This window comes from Rissa tridactyla, chromosome 1 (assembly GCF_028500815.1).
Source record: "Rissa tridactyla isolate bRisTri1 chromosome 1, bRisTri1.patW.cur.20221130, whole genome shotgun sequence".
In the NCBI taxonomy this organism is placed as follows: Eukaryota; Metazoa; Chordata; class Aves; order Charadriiformes; family Laridae; genus Rissa; species Rissa tridactyla.
This window is the reverse complement of record NC_071466.1, coordinates 3,040,448-3,058,675: the sequence shown is the minus strand read 5'-3', so window position 1 is coordinate 3,058,675 and position 18,228 is coordinate 3,040,448. Positions and strand designations below refer to the sequence as shown.

The 18,228-nt window shown below is 41.3% G+C and overlaps 1 protein-coding gene across 12 annotated transcripts in view; it reads left to right on the top strand.

Moving 5' to 3' along the window:
- DLG2 (discs large MAGUK scaffold protein 2) overlaps positions 1-18,228 on the top strand; it is a 1,057,033-nt gene that overhangs the window by 124,322 nt on the left and 914,483 nt on the right. For all 12 annotated transcript variants that reach the window (XM_054188265.1, XM_054188269.1, XM_054188274.1 and 9 more), the window contains one exon: positions 9,690-9,832. In XM_054188265.1, the coding sequence (XP_054044240.1) occupies positions 9,690-9,832 (143 nt within the window). The remainder of the gene's footprint in view (positions 1-9,689; positions 9,833-18,228) is intronic.

Sequence of the window (18,228 nt, the reverse complement as noted above, 5' to 3'; positions counted from 1 at the left end):
AATCGCATCCTGGGCTGCATCAAAAGAAGCGTGGCCAGCAGATCCAGAGAGGTTATTCTGCCCCTCTACTCTGCTCTTGGTGAGACCCCACCTGGAGTACTGCGTCCAGCTCTGGAGCCCTCAGCACAGGAAGGACATGGACCTGTTGGAGCGGGTCCAGAGGAAGCCATGAAGATGCTCAGAGGGCTGGAGCCCCTCTGCTGTGAGGACAGGCTGAGAGAGCTGGGGGTGGTCAGCCTGGAGAAGGGAAGGCTCCGGGGAGACCTTATAGCAGCCTTCCAGTACCTAAAGGGGGTCTATAAGAAAGCTGGGGAGGGGCTGTTTGCAAGGGCATGTAGTGGTAGAACAAGAGGCAATGGTTTAAACTAGAGCAGGGCAGGTTTAGATTAGACATTAGGAAGAAGTTCTTTACACTGAGGGTGGTGAGACACTGGCCCAGGTTGCCCAGAGAGGTGGTGGAGGCCCCATCCCTGGAGACATTCAAGGCCAGGCTTGATGAGGCTCTGAGCAACCTGATCTAGTTAAACATGTCCCTGCTCACTGCAGGGGGGTTGGACTAGATGACCTCTAAAGGCTCCTTCCAACCCAACACATTCTATGATTCTATGATTCCATGATCTTTCTGGCTTTTTAGCGTTTCAGCAAACTGGGTGCTGCTGGGAGGTGCCTGATGGGGCGGCCCCTGCCTGTGCTGCTGAGTATCTGCAGGTACCCCAAACCTGCAGTTCCCAAGACATGTGCTCTAAAGCACTAGATCTTCCATTTACCCAACCTACTCCCAACCTATTTATGCGCAGCTGCAGTAGAAAAGCCTATATAAAACTAATCTGACTTAGAAAGGATTATAGAATGATGCATCCTTTTCTGGTTCTGGTCTGGTATACAGTATTTCCCCTCCATGTTTGTAGGAAATTGGCTTTGCAGCTGGTTCCTTTCCAAGATTAAAAAAAAAAAAAAAAAGGTGGGGAAGGAAATAGATTAGCTATATTTTTTTCTGTTACTGCTGCCTCAGATATGAAAATGTACCTGGAGTTTTGGCATCATATTTTACAGCAAATTTTGAAAAATGTTCCTAATTATCCCTATTTAAAGAAATCTCTCGAGCACTTGAGCACCAAACAAAATCACACAATAAACAGATGATATAACTGAACAGTTTTGTGATATAGAACTCTCTGTTACAGTTGTTGAAGTGCATGTTGGAACCATTCAGATGAAAGTCTGTTCATAACTTCTGTGACCCGCAGTGGGGCTGCTTGATCCTCCGACAGGATCAGAAATGCACAGTAATAACTGTTAACTGCTGCACAGAAACAAGGGGAAATCTCTCCAGTAATGGCTTTGCATCCAACTCTCCACACAATGAATAAAGCCTCTTCCCGAAGGTATACGTTATTGTTGTCCGTAAATAACTTCTACAGTCTCCAACTGCTACATGCAGCGCAATACGCAGCGCTGAAAAAAAGCTGAGGGTTTGTATTTAAGCTTGTAGGAAAATAACTTGATACAAACTGTCATTTTTCAAAGGAAAAATGTCATTTTACGAAGGGTCTACTCTGAAGCACAGGAAACCTTTCCTTGGCCTCTTAGTGCTTCCTTCGCTGCCACTTCTGAACGCTTAGTAAAATTAATGGCATTTTCTGTTTACATAGTTTTCTATCAGAAAAAAATCCTGGGACGGGGTCAACGGTATGCCTGGTTGTCTGGAGGAGTGAAGCAGGCAGCGTGTGCTCATGATCCGTCTCTGACTCCCGCAGACTGGGCATTGATCTGCAGGCTTGGCTAGCGTCTTCAAAACGAAACCTCGCCGCAGGATTTGGGGTTTGCTGCTCTGCTCTTCCGCAGCTTAAGCTGCAGAAATAGAAGGAGCAGAACCAAGGGCGGCATTTACTGATTCCATCAGCTGTGCCCGCTTTCGACTGCGTTTCTGTGAATTATTGCACCTGCCTCACAGTTTCTTTTCTTGTTGCATTGGAAACACAGTTAGCAACCATAGATGTTAACCATAACATATTGTCAATGGCAAATGCTCAAATGCAGACTGTGATGCTTATTTATGAACAGGAGGTTAGAATGTATAGGCAAAGTGGTAGTGATACACTCAATATCTTCACCGAACAGGCTTAAATACTGACTTTCCTGTCTGACTTAACACTTTCTAGTTTTCACTTGTTAATATAAACATCGCTAACATTGAGAGGGGCTGCAGCAATTATTTTGTCTTCTCCGTGCACAGCAATCTGTGTTGAATATTTTTTTCTCCCTGGATTTTGGACAGCTGCCTTTGAGGCAGATATTCCTGGCTGTGAAGTTTGGGAGAGCTCTGATTGTATTTTGGGTATATTGCAAAAACCAATCACGATACTATTGCAGAGCAAAGCCAGAAGCACTCAAACACATATTTTTTTTTCATACATCTAAATAACTGCTGTAAAGGTCATTAATTACTAACCATTTAGTTATTTATTACAGCATGTAGAGTGTTTCAGAGCTTTTTTTGATAAAAAGATATGGTTTTACTCAGGTATGTACCTGCTTTGTAATGGTTCCTGCCCCAAAGAATTTACAGCCTAGTGTGCAAAGGATCATTAAGATCGTTCAGGTTGGAAGGGACCTCAAAAGGTTATCTGGGCCAAATAAAAGGGGCTTGCCTGAGCTCAAGAATCAAGACAGGTTAATAAAAGAAACCGTATTTCTTGCTGCCTACTTTGGTACATGTTCTACCAGAGTATGCTGCTTTTAATAATTTAGGAACATTTATCAACTGTAGGCATTTGGCAGAAGACCGCTTCCCTGGCTTGCACTGCACTGTTTCACTGCCTGCACGGAGTAGAGAACTTGTTCTCTCCTTCTGCAGTGACTCTTGCTGTTGGGTTGGCACCTATGTTTCTCGTGCACCAAAAGCTTATGTTTGAAAACCTTGCCACAGGGCTCCTACGTTTCATTTTGACTCGACGTCTCTTGGTGTTACCCCTGCCGATTGCAAAAAGTAAGCCTTGTGCTTTCCCTTTGCATCTCACAGCACCTTTGTTAGCGCAGACCCAAGGCAAATCTGTGCGGAGCCCTGGGGATGAGATACAGCTGAAATGGGAAAGGCATTTTTGACTGCTGCCACACCAAGGGATGCTAATGGGGGCAGGTTTGAGCTCACCATGACCATAAAGCTATGTACCAGCTTGACAACTGGAGATCTGCCATCTCTCACCTAGTGTCTTTGCTTTAGTTGAAAACTCATCCAATTTCAAGTTAAGTTTTTTTTTCTTCTCTTCCTTTTTATTTTTCTCTCTCTTATAGTGGCTAATTTACTCAATATGGAAACATTTTGCTTGAAAAAAAAACACAAAACATAGTCACGTTTGGTGAAGTATGTTATTTAACCTCTCTTTGGACTGCTTCCATAGGCAGGACCTTTAAAGCCCTTTACTGGCAGGCTGGTACGCTCCCTGATCCCTTCCCTGCTACTTCTACTGTGTGAATCAGTTTTCCTTCTTCAACAACACCCTGCACAATCCTCCTTACTCCTGCCTAATAATTCAGACCAGATGGCTGAAGCTGACCCAGCATAATCTGCTCCCCAGGATATAAATGATGCCATTTAGACGTACGCTGTAATGTTCCCTTGGTTAAAAAAAAGGACTTGCAGCAAAAGCCTGTAACAATAGACTTTATTTTGATTCGCAGGGTTCTGCCAGACAGTAGCCATTTGTGCTGGGTTACACAACATTAAAAGGTACATATCAGACACTATCCTACACATAGACAAAAAGACTGCCCCAAATTTCCCGGAAAGGAAACAGCTTGTGTTTGCGTGTTGCCTTAGACCCCCATTCCACCTTGTCCCTGAATGCCCTGGAAAAACAGATGGGAGTTATACTGCAGAGCAAGTCAGGGCACTGGCACAGCATAGGGAAAATGAATTCCATGGCTAAGGACCTCTAGAAGGAGGAGAAAAAAAACCCTTTTCTTTTTATCCTACTGAATATCTGTTCCAGTTCCCAGTTTGGATCTATAGAAATACGATGCAGAGAAAACTAGTTTCTTGGGTAATGGGGTTCCACATTGTTAATGATGTTCCAGTTCATGGTAAAAATGTACAGCTATCTGCAGAAACAACAGACAGTTACTGCGGATACCAGAATATTGGTGCCATTTCTAAATCATCTCAAGACACAGAGTGAAGACGGGTGGTAGCAAAGACGTGTGTCACAAGGAAATCCTCTCTGGTTGCTAAGGGCAGACGAAGGTAACAGCTTTTGGAACAGCCGTCAGCACAGCGTCCTCTCTTTCTGGAGGTCAAAGCATGCTGCGGTGGGTAGGTGTCTGCAAGTTCACTGGACTTTGGATAAGGTTTGGTCTGTGGAATAGCTCGCACGGCTCTCTTACAAGTGGCCACATGTACCGACAAGTCACTGGGGAGGCAGCATTTGCTGACACACGCAGAACAACTTCAGGCTAAGCGATGTACAAGATTATCCTTTTAAGCTTAATTGTTTGTGTTCCATAAAATATAGATGGTATCAGAAAGCCTGGCATCAGCTTGTTTGTTACTGGAATACAGGCTTTCCTCTTCCTCCCCTTATTTTTTTAAATGCAAAAGAGGTACAAGAGATTTTTCTTTCCACTCCTGCTCTGGTTTTCTTTATGCCCCCCGTCTTCTGAATCCTGAGTTTGGTACCACGTAAACCTATCTTCACTGTATAGCTGCATTGTGAATCTCCACCAGCTCAAGTTGAGCCTCTCTACCTTTTGCATCACAGCACTTGGAAACCCATCTTTTGATATTCTCACTTCCTAACCCTTTGCATCCATTACGAATGGGCAAAGTGCAGCTACAGGTCAGCTGGTGTTAAAGAGATTTACTGGGGTAACCCCAGCTGCTCAGTGCACTCAGACACATGTGCCTTGATGGCTAAATTTTTGAAAGTGCATAAAAGTCCTGACATACCTGCCAGGGCTTCTCCGTGGGGGTGAAAATCATGCAGATGCCAAAGCTATCTCATATACTTCATCCAGCCTTGGGGCTACCAGCTGGATTGTGACGATTTACACAGCTGAAGACAGGTTGGTAGTAAAGAGGGCACCAAGATGCATAAATAGGAGCAAATTACTGACTGCCTTTCCCTTCTGACTTTAAATCACACTAGTGAGTATATCTTGAATAAAGGAGAAAGCTTGTAGGAGTGTGTGGCTCCTGCCTCACTCGTAGCGTGCCGGGCAATCGTTCCAGATTTGCTCGTGCAGCAGCATCTACCCTTCCCTGACAGGAGGAATTTTTAAAATGGAATAACATTGTCCCGAATCCACTGGTGATACTGAAGCCACTGTAAGTGGGTTATCGATCACGAAGGGATGGACACACCTGGTGTGCTCGTTTGCAGGCTTACGCAGTTCAGCCCTGCTGGTTTGCTTCTCTTCGAGGCCTTGCGCAATTTTCTCAGCCAACACTACATGGTTCTTAATGTTTGTTTTGCTTTGAAACGAAAGAGGTATGAAAGCGTATGTTATTATTATTCTTTTCCTTTAATCTTTGCTCAAAAGTTAGTCCTCTCAGACCTTTAATCAATCTGTCTTTGTCTGAATTCCCTTCAATTTACTTCTATCTTTCTGGTGCTGAAGTGCTCACAGATGAATGAGGAATTGTATTGCTTTATCTTATTTTTTCCTCATTAGAATGCTGGCGAAAACCCATGGCCGCAGAAGACAGAAAGTGGTTTAGGCTATTCAACGTTTTTGCTGTTTCATATTATTTAACCCCTTCGCTATGAGAGTTGTGAAGTGTTCCTATGACAAATGGATATTGTGATGCATATAAATGGGAACAGAACTTGCACAGGAAAATGGTCGTAGGGCTGCAGCACCCATCACTCAAAAGTCAGGAAATGGCAGAGTTTAGGCAGCCGGTTCAGCTTTGGCTGATCATAGTTTTTGGTTTTTTTTCTATATAAGAAAGGTTGCTTTTCTATGTGAGTATGACATTGTCTTTTCTCCAGTCGTTATTCTTTGTTTAAATTTTTTTTAAGAAAAAAATTAGGTAAGAGCGAGCACAACTCAAAATTGACCCTAAATAATGAATATATATATATTTTAAATAGTAGTAGAGAAAACAACTCTTCACACTGAGAAGCAGATCCAGCTTTAGTACGAAGAAGTGCTCCCTGGCATACCTATAAAGGTTAGACCCTGCTCACTCGCACGGGTCTGTGAGGCGGGAGAGAGGGTCCTTGCAATTTGCCTGCAGAGCACAGACGCAGTGATTTACAGTACACTTGTCCACGGGCATTTGTAAAGTGATACTGATATGTTCTCTACCATGCCGATGTAGAGAAAATTTGTTTTCCCACTTCCCCAGTGATGGAATTATCCAAAATACAGTCTATCGTGGTATCTTTAGGATTACTTCATATTAGACTATATATAATTTCTTGTATGCCATTTATCTTCATACAGCAAAACTGACAAAACACATGAGCTAGGCTAAAGGAAGAGCAAGCGGAGTTTATTAAATAAAGTAAATAATCTCTTAAGAAGTAAGTGAACAAATTCAGTTGGACTGAAAATCCAGTGAGATTCATAGACGCTTTAAACAAACATGAATTCATTGCTTGACAAAACGTTTGGAGTGGTACAGAGATCTGAATAGTTCAGCTGGAGAGGTGTTTTGATATCACGGAGTTCATCAATAGTAATGTTGCCATTTCTTAATGAAATCTGAACTTGTTTTCATGGAAGGGAGGGAAGATAGTGCCAAGAACCACCTGGTACAGATTTCATCTGTGTAAGATTTTCATCTCTTGGTTGAATTATCTTCCTGTAAGCCCCTACTAGGAGACAGACTGTATTTTGGTCATTTTACGTAACAACTACCATGCTCTCACAATGGCTTTTTATGACCTTGGCTCCAAGCTTGATTCTACAGCTGCTTGATCCCATCACCTCCTTTACACCTCTTCTCCCATCCTCAGTAGTATTCAGCTGTTTTCCCCTCCTACTATGATTGCACCTCTCCTGTAATGGAGATAACTCGATAGAGCAGGTTTTACTCCGAGCAAATTACAGATCCTATTTTCTGCTAACCTTGATTGACTGTGAGTTGCTGGCTGCCCTTGTTCCATAGAAACGGCAATTTTAGCTTATGGAATAACAAAGCAACCAACTAAGTGAATCTTCTGTGCTTTCTTCTGTAACTGCATAAGTACACCGAAATGCTCTTCTCTGCGCACCAGTGATCATTATTCCAGTGAAAGCAACCCACGGCCTCCTCTGATTAGATAAGACCCTTAACAAAGAGGCTGAGTTTTTAATATTTATTTTGCACACGTGCATACACATGCAAACGTGGCTTACACATTATTTTTAATGCAAACACTAGGGTAAGGCAGTCTTTAAAGTTAGAGCGAAAGCACTGTTCTGCAGTTCCTTGACTGACTACTGTCAACCCAATTAATACTCTGATAACGACAGCTATGCCAGCTGAATGCCGCTGCCAGAGGGCAATTTCTAGTTTATTTCTGCAAAGTATTTATCTAGAGATAATTACACATTAGCCTGATATGTTTTACTTGCAGTTGCAATACAAATTGACCTGGCATCAAACCACGTATTACAACTGTTTGCAGTTGTACTATGAGAGTTCAAAATGAGTGTAAAAAAAATCCCCCCAACATGAACAGAGACACTTCCCTCTCATTGCAGCTGTCCTATAGCTTTTAATTTTAAAAGTAGGTCCTAGTCATTATGTTGGAATTGAATGTACTTAGCAATATGAAACATAGATTCTTACAAGTATATCTGTGAGCTAGAAGTTAACAGCTACTTCCTATGGATCACAACTGCTATTGTTAAAATTAAAACTTCTAATGACTATTTCCCATTGTACATGAGAAACAGAGTACATAATGAGTAGTAAAGCTGGAAAAGGAGTTAGAAGGAAAGTTCGATTTCAGTTGTTACTAACGAGGGATGAACGGCTCCTAGAGATCTGGCCAAAGACTTAATGTGAGGCTGAGCACCGAACCAGCTGAATACTTTTGACCGACCCTTGAAAGATGCAGAAAATCAGGGTGCCTCTGCGGTGTGCCTCCCCGTGCCTCCTCCTGCTCCTTCAGTTCTGTCACATGCAATCCAGTTCGGTCTCCTATCGCGTGAGACAGCATACAACTGAAAATGCAGATGTACCTCCATGGCAGGTTATTTATTACAGTTAAAACCGATGTCTTCCTGGCCCAGATGTGGGATCTGACCCTGTATGACAATATCCCCAGTTGCCTCTGAAATTCAGACACAATCCCAAGATTTTCCTCTTTGCCAGGCAGGCTCTATGGCTAACGCTGGAAGAATTTTCTCTTCTGGTTGGCGAAGCTATCCTGAGGAACATGCTCTTTACTTTTAGGCATGCTAGAGCATCCTGGGGTGTTTGGGCTCCTGATATTGTCAGGTATAGATTTATCACAGCTTCCATTAAGAAATTTTTTCTGATTGTCTGGTGACCGTGGGTCTACTGTTAATTCAATCCAATTCAAGGTAACATGCAAACAGAACATTTCTTCACAAAATATAAAATAAAAAAACACAGTCACATGAAAGCATTGTGTAAGTACAATAAGCTTCATTTTTCCCCTATAATTTCTTCATCTAACACCAGAAAGTTTTCTTCGTCCCCTTCTCTGCCCTTCCTGACACCTACATGTTGAGGGTCCTGCCTTCCCACCTTCTTTACGCCTTCCGTGGTGCTCATTAGAGAGAGCCGCTGACTGAAAGCATGGTAGGTTTTGTAACCAGTCCCTCCTTTGAAGCCCCAGGGGGTATCCAGGTAGATATAATCTTTCTCCCTGAAATGGTTTTCATTCTCTCTTATCCAGGAGAAAGTCTGCCCATTGTCCTTAATTAAAATAATGTGATGTTTTATTCTTCTTTGGTGAGTCAAATATCTCTGTTAGGCAATGTTTCATCTCCTGTATGTCACTATCTGACTAAAAACTTCTCTCCCCAAGGAAGGGAAACACTTTTTTTCCTCTCCTTAGGTAATTACATGCACAGGTTTCAGTGGAAGTGTTTTCACTGCTGGATCTTGCATATCTGTTCATACCCCATGGAAATAAGTCTGATGGAAACATCTGAACAGGATATTAAGACCTGGCTTGTTGTTTACGCTTGGCTGAAACCAAACATTAACTACCCACTTCTCAATGACAACAGGTTGAAGTGATGAACCCACAAAGTCTTTCTTCAAGTTGTGCATCCCACTTAAAAATTACCAAATGCGGCTGGGAGTGGCTGTGGTGCCTCGGGTGGGTGTCTGACAAAAGCTTCTCTTAGGCTTTTTTACACCTGCAAATTTCTAGTTTACCGGGCAAAGTGCTCTGTGACTTACTTCTCGCTTTATAAGTGTCTGTTCTACCTAAATTGTTCAGGTGTACATGTAACACATTCTTTGAATCTCTTTTTATAAATATTATTCCTTTACTTCTTTGAAATTATTTGTAAGAACCTCTTTAAAATGAGAATATATTTCAAGAATCTCATTGACATTTTAGAAAACAAATTTGCATTTGTGCTTTCTGCTAGAAGTGTAATACGTGTTTATCATTATGATGATAATGCGTAAGTACATATCGGCCAAAGAAAAACACCAGGGATTCAAAAGCAAACGTGTCAAATAACGTCTTTTACTTGATCCTCTTTACAAACAGATATTCAAGAGTTTTATGAAGTGACGCTGCTAAATTCCCAGAAAAGCTATGAGCAAAAAATAGAAGAAGCAAATCAAGTTGCAGAGAAATGGGAGAAGACAACATCTGCTACAGACCATGAAAATCTGCCGAAAAACCAAGAGGTAATTTAACAGATTAAGAATTAAAATATATATAGTGAGTGAGATGTCTCAAGCCTGAGAAGGGCCAAGCAATGATTTATAACATTGAACGAATGGCCTTAATTAAGGAATTAGACTAGGATACGGAAGATGTGTAGTGTTATCTCTCTGACCTTGAATATGTCACTAACTTCTTCATCCTTTCCATTGCCATCTGTCAAAGGGGACGTAAAAAACTTTCTTTTTCTCATCCTTGGTGTACTTTATCTGATACTTGGTGTCTGTGATTACCCTCAAAAGAGAATATATCTCCTCTACTTGCTAATAACCACTGAGGTTATTAATACTGCAGCGATTGTATCCTGTGTAAAAATTTTAATAGGATTCTTCATATTTCTGTGACTGACAATGGGCTGAATTTTTCCATAGCCCAAGTGCACAGAGGTATCAACAAAAATAGTCTCTGTATGATGAACGGATAGATAGAAGCAGCTTATACACCTTTGCTTTTCTTCTCTAGCCAGTGGAAGGATTCAAAACCTTTCTTTGTCACCACTGGCTCTAATCTGCCTCTGCCAGCCTCCAGATTATTATTAACTAAATTAGCAATCTAAACTAATTGCCTCCCACCACATTTGTACTTCAAAGACAAAAACAATACCCACAGCACCAAGCAATGTTCTTAAACAGTGAGACAGAAATAGAGTGGGCATGGACTTCAAACTGCAAATCTCCAGACCAAAATCAAAAATGAGGGAAATGTATAAAAATTTCCATTGTTCTTATGGTTCAAAAGGAATTTCGAATTTTAAAAGTTGTTCCAAAGCACTTTCCATAGTCATGACTATTTTTAAGAGCTTTCCTTTTTTTTTTAAAAAAAAAAAAGTAAAACCCAGAAAAAAATTGTAGTTCTACATGTCATTTTATATGTGGTTCTTTAAAAAGATAAATCAGAATTGCAGGCAGCTAGAACAAAACTCTCTGAAGAAATGAAGAAATTTATTGTAAAAATTAATTAGCAAAAGAAGCTTGCAGAATTAATGAGAACAAGCATTCTGATTTTGAGTGAAATCAGAACAAATGAGTCTTAACACTAATGTAGGGTATAAGCCATGAATGATTTAGCATTTGAGTCCCAGCTTGAAGACACAGCTAGCCAATCTCTGTCTTTTTTTTTGCACAAAGCTATATGCTTTAAAATGGTGAAAGTGTATTCCAGCATGTTATCTCTTGAAGCATGAGAAAGACAGTGGATCACAGACTCTCTTTTCATTCCAGCCTCATCAAAGTATTTGAACCTCAACCCCATCATCCTTAACCTCGCTGCAGTCTAAGAGCTGTGCTGCTCGTCTTGCCCAAGGGAATTTAGACTCCAAATTCTGTGCTGAGGATAACGGAATACATAGGGCTAGCTCCAAACTTTGCTCATCTTATGAAAATTATGTTCTGATTTAAAGCAAACCAACAGAAAACTCTTGCTTAAAAATGGGATTAACCATTTCAAGCCAGGATGCTGGCAGCCAGGGTCCAGGGTACCCTAATTTTCAAATTTGCTGTCTAGCCATGAATTTCATCAGTGTAATGGGAGCACAAAATATTTAGCCCCTTTAAAAATCATTACCTATATATGTTTCAAGGGTCCAACTGCAGGCAAAACAGACTAGAAGTGTAGGCTTTTGGTTTTTTTCCTTTTGACAGCACAGCATACTATCGGCAGTTCCGAGTCAGAACTGATTAGCACATGCTGAACGTACCAGCTGCTGTACAAATCCAGTACAGTGCTTTTCTTTCTGTGAGAAATCGCCTTATGAAAATGTAACTGGATAATCTAATACATCACGTAAATTCTTATTCATGGTCTGTTCCTTGTGGGAAAAGATGGTTTTGTACTTTCCTTTTCCACCCTCAATTAGATGTCCCAAACGTGGAAAGAAAACAACTCCCCTCTTTCATGCCGTGTTCCTCTGCAATAAAAGCCCAAGTACGATCATTCAGTCTAGAGGCCATCCCCCTTTCATGCCTTCCACTTCAAACCTTCCTTGAATGTCTATATGTTAATTTTCTGTATAAATTAGTTCACTTTCTGTATCTTTGTTCCAGTCTTAATTGTTGATAAATAAGGAAACCAGCTTTCACTGTCCAGGTCAGTTATCCTACGACCCCTCCTTTGTATTGATGTATTTGCTTTTCTGAAAGCGTAGACTTTTAGGTAACAAAAAAGTATTTAGATTGTTATATGCAATATGGTACAAATTTCCCTTGGTTTGGGAAAGATGGCTGGCCTCTAAACTCTCTCACCTGGCATCTGTGACCACCATAGTGGTTTGTAATAAACTGATGCCAGATCTTAAAGTTTACTGGGAGTGGATCTTCATCAAGAAATGAAAGAATCACGACCCATCCTATAACCTCCCATCACTCTCAGGGAGTGCCTCAGAATAGAGACATCTCCCAGACTCAGAGACTGTAATTTTGAATGGCTTTTGCAAAAGAAGTGAAAAGTCAAGGGAATATATAAGCTCACCATATGTGCCAGAACCAGTTGCATCCAGATTTTTAGTGTGAATGACCCCACAAAACACCCCATGGCTACAGACAATGGAATTAATAAAACCTGTGTTGGGATTCAGTCGTAATTGCTGCTGTGGGTTTTTTCTCCCCAGTTTCTTTACTTGCATGCTTCTAGTTAAACTCTCTGCTGTTCAGGTGTTGACCCTGAAGGAGCTCCTGGTCCTCATGAAGTCTATAAATATTTTGGTATGGCCTATGCATTTAAACACCACGTCCTTGATTTTTACTCCACCATTAACAGCTTTGTTGGTGATCAGAATGATAAGCAGTATTAATGATGTTAAGTGATATTAATGTTTCTGGATGCAAAATGCAATATTACCTATCATCAAATTATTGTTGCATTTCAGCCTGTACAGAAATTAAATATATGTGGCAGTGTATCTGGCAGAGCTGTAAATATCATAGACCAAAATAATTTCAGTGGGTGGGTGTTAGTGAATAAGGAAGAAAGAATATGAATGTGGGATTTTTTTTGGTGTAAATCTATCCCTATTGTTTTTCCTCTTGTAAATTCAACTTGACAAAAATCAACTTAAATTGGTGGATAGTTTCAGAATGGATGAAATAGTGTTTGGGGCAACTTCAGTATTCACTAAAAATGTTTACTAGGTTGTACTTGCGAAGGCTCTTATTTGTTTCATATATTCATAATGCAAGCAAAGAATGTGACATATCGGGTAATAAATGAGAAAGTCCAACATGTTAGTCATGATGTAGGAACTCTAGAATATAGCTCTGAAGGAGACCTAAAAAATTAAAGTTACCCATTCTCTTGCCCCAGGGCAGATCACCTGTATTTGAGCTGTTCCTGACATATGTTTGTCTAATCTGTCCTTTAAAACCTCCCACGGTGGAGAGTCAACAACTTCTCCAGGTAACGTATTCCCCCAGTGACAGAAAGTCTTTCCTGATGACAAACTGGGGTTTCTCTAGTGGCAATTAGAGCCCATTAGTTTTTGTTCAATTCGCAGTAGACATGGAGAATGGTTTATTCACCCCTGTTCCAAAAGTACTTAAACATGTGTTTAACTAATCATACATAATAACAGGAGCTTCCAGCTTCTCTGCCTTTCTCTCACTCTTTCAAAATGACCTTTGTGACCTGCTCTTCCTTGTCAAGCAGCCTTGTCATTTTAGGTAATATGCCCGTGTAACAACAAATGCTAGGTCCTAATGAAAAATCTGGTCTTTTGGGAAAGAAAATATTTAGTTGGCTTAGACTCTTCTCAAAGGAGCTATACTTAGACATATGAAATATTTTAGTTTCCAAAACAAAAAGCCTTGTGGCACTGTGGAAGGCAATTAGTCTTGAGAGCACAGGCATTATATACCTCTATATCTCCATGTAGATAAAGAATTTCCTGGAAACTACTCTGCAAGCTTTGTTTATTAGTGAAAATACTAGCGCGGGATTTGGGAACTGCAGGATTTAATTCCTTGCTGTTCCGGGTACTTCCGGCAGGTCTGTGTGTAAGGTTTGAGAGGAGGACTTAAGAACCATGTCACAAAAGGGAACTGGGAATTATAGTGTCTGAGGTATCTCACCATGTCCAGATATCACTTAAGGACTATACCTTGTGGTGCGCTGCATAGGAAGAAATTGATGTCCAGGATTAAGGTCCACAAAAGACAACACCCCTGTAAACAGGTAATAAATTCCAAAAGTGGGGTGAGAGATCATTCCCTTAAAATCTGCCTCATTAAGACATTAGTACCTTATTTCAATTAAGGTAATCCTGATCTGTTCTGTAAGTAAGGACATAGCTAGACTTCTCTTAGAAAGTGTGTACAGGCACTGCTGACACAATTTTCCTTATGAAGAAGCTATTTGGTTATGATGTTTTCCAAGGATGTGGAAATCTATATTCAGCTCCCTTCTTGACCAGAGAGGAGCTGATACTGCTTCTCTTCTTACCCATGAGAGTGCACTATGCATTATGCTAGCAGGTATTATTTTGCTTTTTCTTGTTGGGGTGTTGCCAATTTATATGGAATAATTAAATATTTATTGGGACAGAGTGCTGATACATGACTCTGTAGCCTACAGTTTATAATTGTTACGGTTCTGGTGACTATTAAAGTATAGCATATTTTGACTTCTTCGGCATACCCAAGGGTGGAATACTCCACCCCTACCAAGTGCCCAAACATCAGTGTTGAAGAGCCATAGATGTAAAACCCTTCTCCCCATTTTCTCTAAAGCCTTCACCACCTCCCCAATGTCACCACCATGTATATTCAAATCTGGAAGAGGGATAATTTAACAGAAAAGATTAAGAACACCACCTAGTACGTAGGACACTATCACAGGAGCCATACATTCATTGCTCTTAAACTGCATTTAGGGGAATGCCAGAACATGAGGACAGACTTTCTAATAGGGCCTGCTGTGATAGGACAAGGGGTAATGGCTTTAAACTAAAAGACGGTAAATTCAGACTAGATATAAGGAAGAAATTTTTTACGCTGCGGGTGGTGAAACACTGGCCCAGGTTGCCCAGAGAGGTGGGAGATGCCCCAACCCTGGAAACATTCCAGGTCAGGTTGGATGGGGCTCTGAGGAACCTGATCTAGTTGAAGATGTCCCTGCCTGTGGCAGGGAGGTTGGACTAAATGGCCTTTAAAGGTCCCTTCCAACCCAAACTATTCTGTGATCCTATGATTATGACTAGCAGGATGCCGTGCTCAGTGGGAGGGTTGCTGGCACACATGGGAAGAAGTGTGTTTGGAGACCACCTAACTGAGCAGGTTGTGAAGGTATGCCAGGAACGTGTAGCTTGTGGATGGTGATAATGCTTAGGCATTGAGCTGATTGATATGGTCCAGACAAGCTCATCTGGGGAACAAACAAATGCCTGGTAGCTACCTTGAGAACACAGCTGTGGAGAGCTGACACTACGAAGATAACGCACCTCTGGAGATCTGAGAATCTCAACAACTTTTAAGATGAGTCATTTCAAGTCGCAGTAATAAAGTACCCACATTGGCTTAAACCAAGCAGCAATTACCTTGCCCATGAAGCCTGGTACCTGGCTTCCAGCCGGGGCCAGGAGCAGATGCTCAGGGAAGAGTAAGAAAAGGGCAAGCCTGTATAATGGGCACTTTAGCTGTTTTGCAAGTCTAATCTTAATTTGTTTGGACTAGAAGCACAGAAAGTGCTCAGTGCTGCGAAACTCAGCACTACCTTATTTTATAAACATTCAGCACGGTATTCACCGCAGCTAGCATGCTGACTGGGGATGTGCCCAATCTGCTGCCGAAAACCGTGAAGACAAGGTTTGTTTGTAATTTCGTCTCTGCCGAAGAGCTTCATTACTTCTTTGGACCAAGCTTTATAAGACCAGCATTCACAGCTTGAAAGCGTTTTCTTGAAATTAGGGCTCTTAAATTGTCCCTGTTGGAGAGAAAAGACTGATTTCTTTTCACCCCTAGGAAATGCGAGATAGGGATTCAGCTGGAAGCGGTTTAAATTCAGGTCTTCCACAGCTCAGAAGAGTGCTCTCCCCCTACTCAGTTGCCAGATAAGGCTGGGGAAAGGTCCTTTCCATCTCTACTGTCAAAGCTTTGCAGTTGTGCAGCCAAGTTAAGGGGTTTCTGGAGCCTGAGGGCGGGAGTGCAGGTCTCAGCCCGGCTCCTCGGCTTAGCGAATGGTCACTTGCTTGGCAAAAGGGTTTTCTTCCCTCCCAGGACTCTCCGCAATGTGTTAAAACAGTCACCGGATAAAGGATGCCTCTCGCTGAAGTGTTGTGTAGATAGATACAATTAAAACTGTGAGTTGCTCAGAAAATACAATAATGGAGAACATAAAAGTACCTAGATGGAGGTATCCATCTGGTAAAACAAAAATTGAATTGCTCTTTAGCTATGACGATAGTAGCACTGCTTGAAGCTACAGGCTTGCACTCAGCTCCAGACACTCATTAAAAGACATAAATTTACCCTTGTTTTAACCTCTGTTTTCATTAGTTTGGTCTCCAATGCTACTTATTCCTGGTCAGCAGTGTTTTGACCTTTATTCAGATGGAAAATTGAGGTGAAGGAAAAGAACACTCTGCTGTTGCGCCTACATATAAATCCGGTAGCTGAAGGTCTGCTTGTCCCTGTATCATCGCATGAAAAGGCTATTTACTTATAGGGCATATGGTGCAGATACTTTTAGCATATTGAACGAGAATCATTTGCAATTACTGTGCAAGTTTGGTCATCACACACCAAGCTCACACGCACAATCTGCATTCAGCGCGGTGGGATATCATTGCTCTGAGACGGTCCCCAAAGACTCCAGTTCTTCACTTAATTCCTCTTGTTCCATGCATTTCTCATGTGTAGGGGCTTGTTTTGCAAAGAGAGTCAATTGCAGCGTGCAAAATGAATCCTCCTATTTCTGCTTGCTTCAGGAATGTCTGCTATCCTTGTACCGGGCTGTTATAAACATTGTAATTGCTTCTCCGTCCTCTAAGTGCTGGCTTGTTAAGTTCCAGTAGTGATCCCTTACTTAAAAATCTTCTGCCTGGAGCAATTATCAAACCATTAATCTGCTTCACACTAACACCTTGTCTACAAAACGTGGACCTGCAAGACCCTCCTATGCGTGCCTATAAAAATTCAGTCTCTTCTCACGATTTTTGTTTGTTTTCTTTGTCTGTAACTGAGTAAAGCTTAATTTGTATGGCTTGGTTTACTCCCAGGAGCCAAATCTGATTCTGTTTAAGTGATTATACTTAATATGCAAGAGTCATTAGGTATGATCAACCATAATGTTTCATTAGAAGGGTTCAAAACATTCAGTTTTATGTGTCTGTTTCTCCACTAGATTTAGCTCCTACAGTATACATATATCTGATCAAATGCAGTTTGTGTCTGTGGGTTGATTCTGTACCAGAGCCAATTCCCATGTAATTATATTTGGCACTAATTTCTCCTTCAGGAAGGCAGCAGTCTTTTTCAGGGGTACAGTATAAGTGACATCTTGGTTTGTGTTTTGCTAGTCGTGTTCCTTTTGCACCCGAGGATGTGTAACAGCCATAACTAGGTAATTCTTTAACAACAATGCTAACGCTTGACTTGGTGCTTTTTTTTTAATGTACAGTAACTTTGCAGTGCTATTTTCTGTGCATTAATAAGGCATGCTTTACTTGCAGAGACTATTTTATACACTTGCCTTCTCAAATGGTTTGACTAATGCTTAGAAATGGGTAACTGCAAAGGCACTGTGTTATTAAAAACCTTATTTATGACTAGCTGGAGCTAAGTGTCTTACCCATACTGGGTATCCATGCTGAGTCTCTATTTATAAATTTGTTATTTGTTCTGTAGCTTGTCAATAACTTGAGTGCCAGCGCGTCTGTTAAATGTCACTTTAGAGTTGCCTTTGAGTGTGTTTTAATGTGGTCAGGCCAACGTTTCCATTTTAAACCGACGAGTTGTGTGTACACAGAACAGTGTCATCCTGCGGACAGAAATGCTCCTGGGTGCGGCATTCTGGCCTCCATATCCCCGGTCCCTGCAGGAGAGCTTCCCCATGAAGCTGTGATGCTGAGAATAGGGCAACACACATGTCATGCCACTCTCTAAAGGGACAATTTCTGTCCCGCCGGGCAAGTCTTGGAAGAAAACATCGTTCTGCTTTTGCCATCTCCTTGTGTTTTCACAGGGTTAGAGATGCTCACATAAAAGGCCTTTTCCTTTCTTCCCTCTCTTATTTTAACATCACCATCATGTTGGTGTGCTCTGAGAGTTTAGAGGAGTCTGACAGGTCCTTTCTGACAAGGATATTTGATTTAGTTTAGTAATTGTTTATTTAGTTTAATAATTGTTTTCTACTGACATAGGCGGGAGGGGAA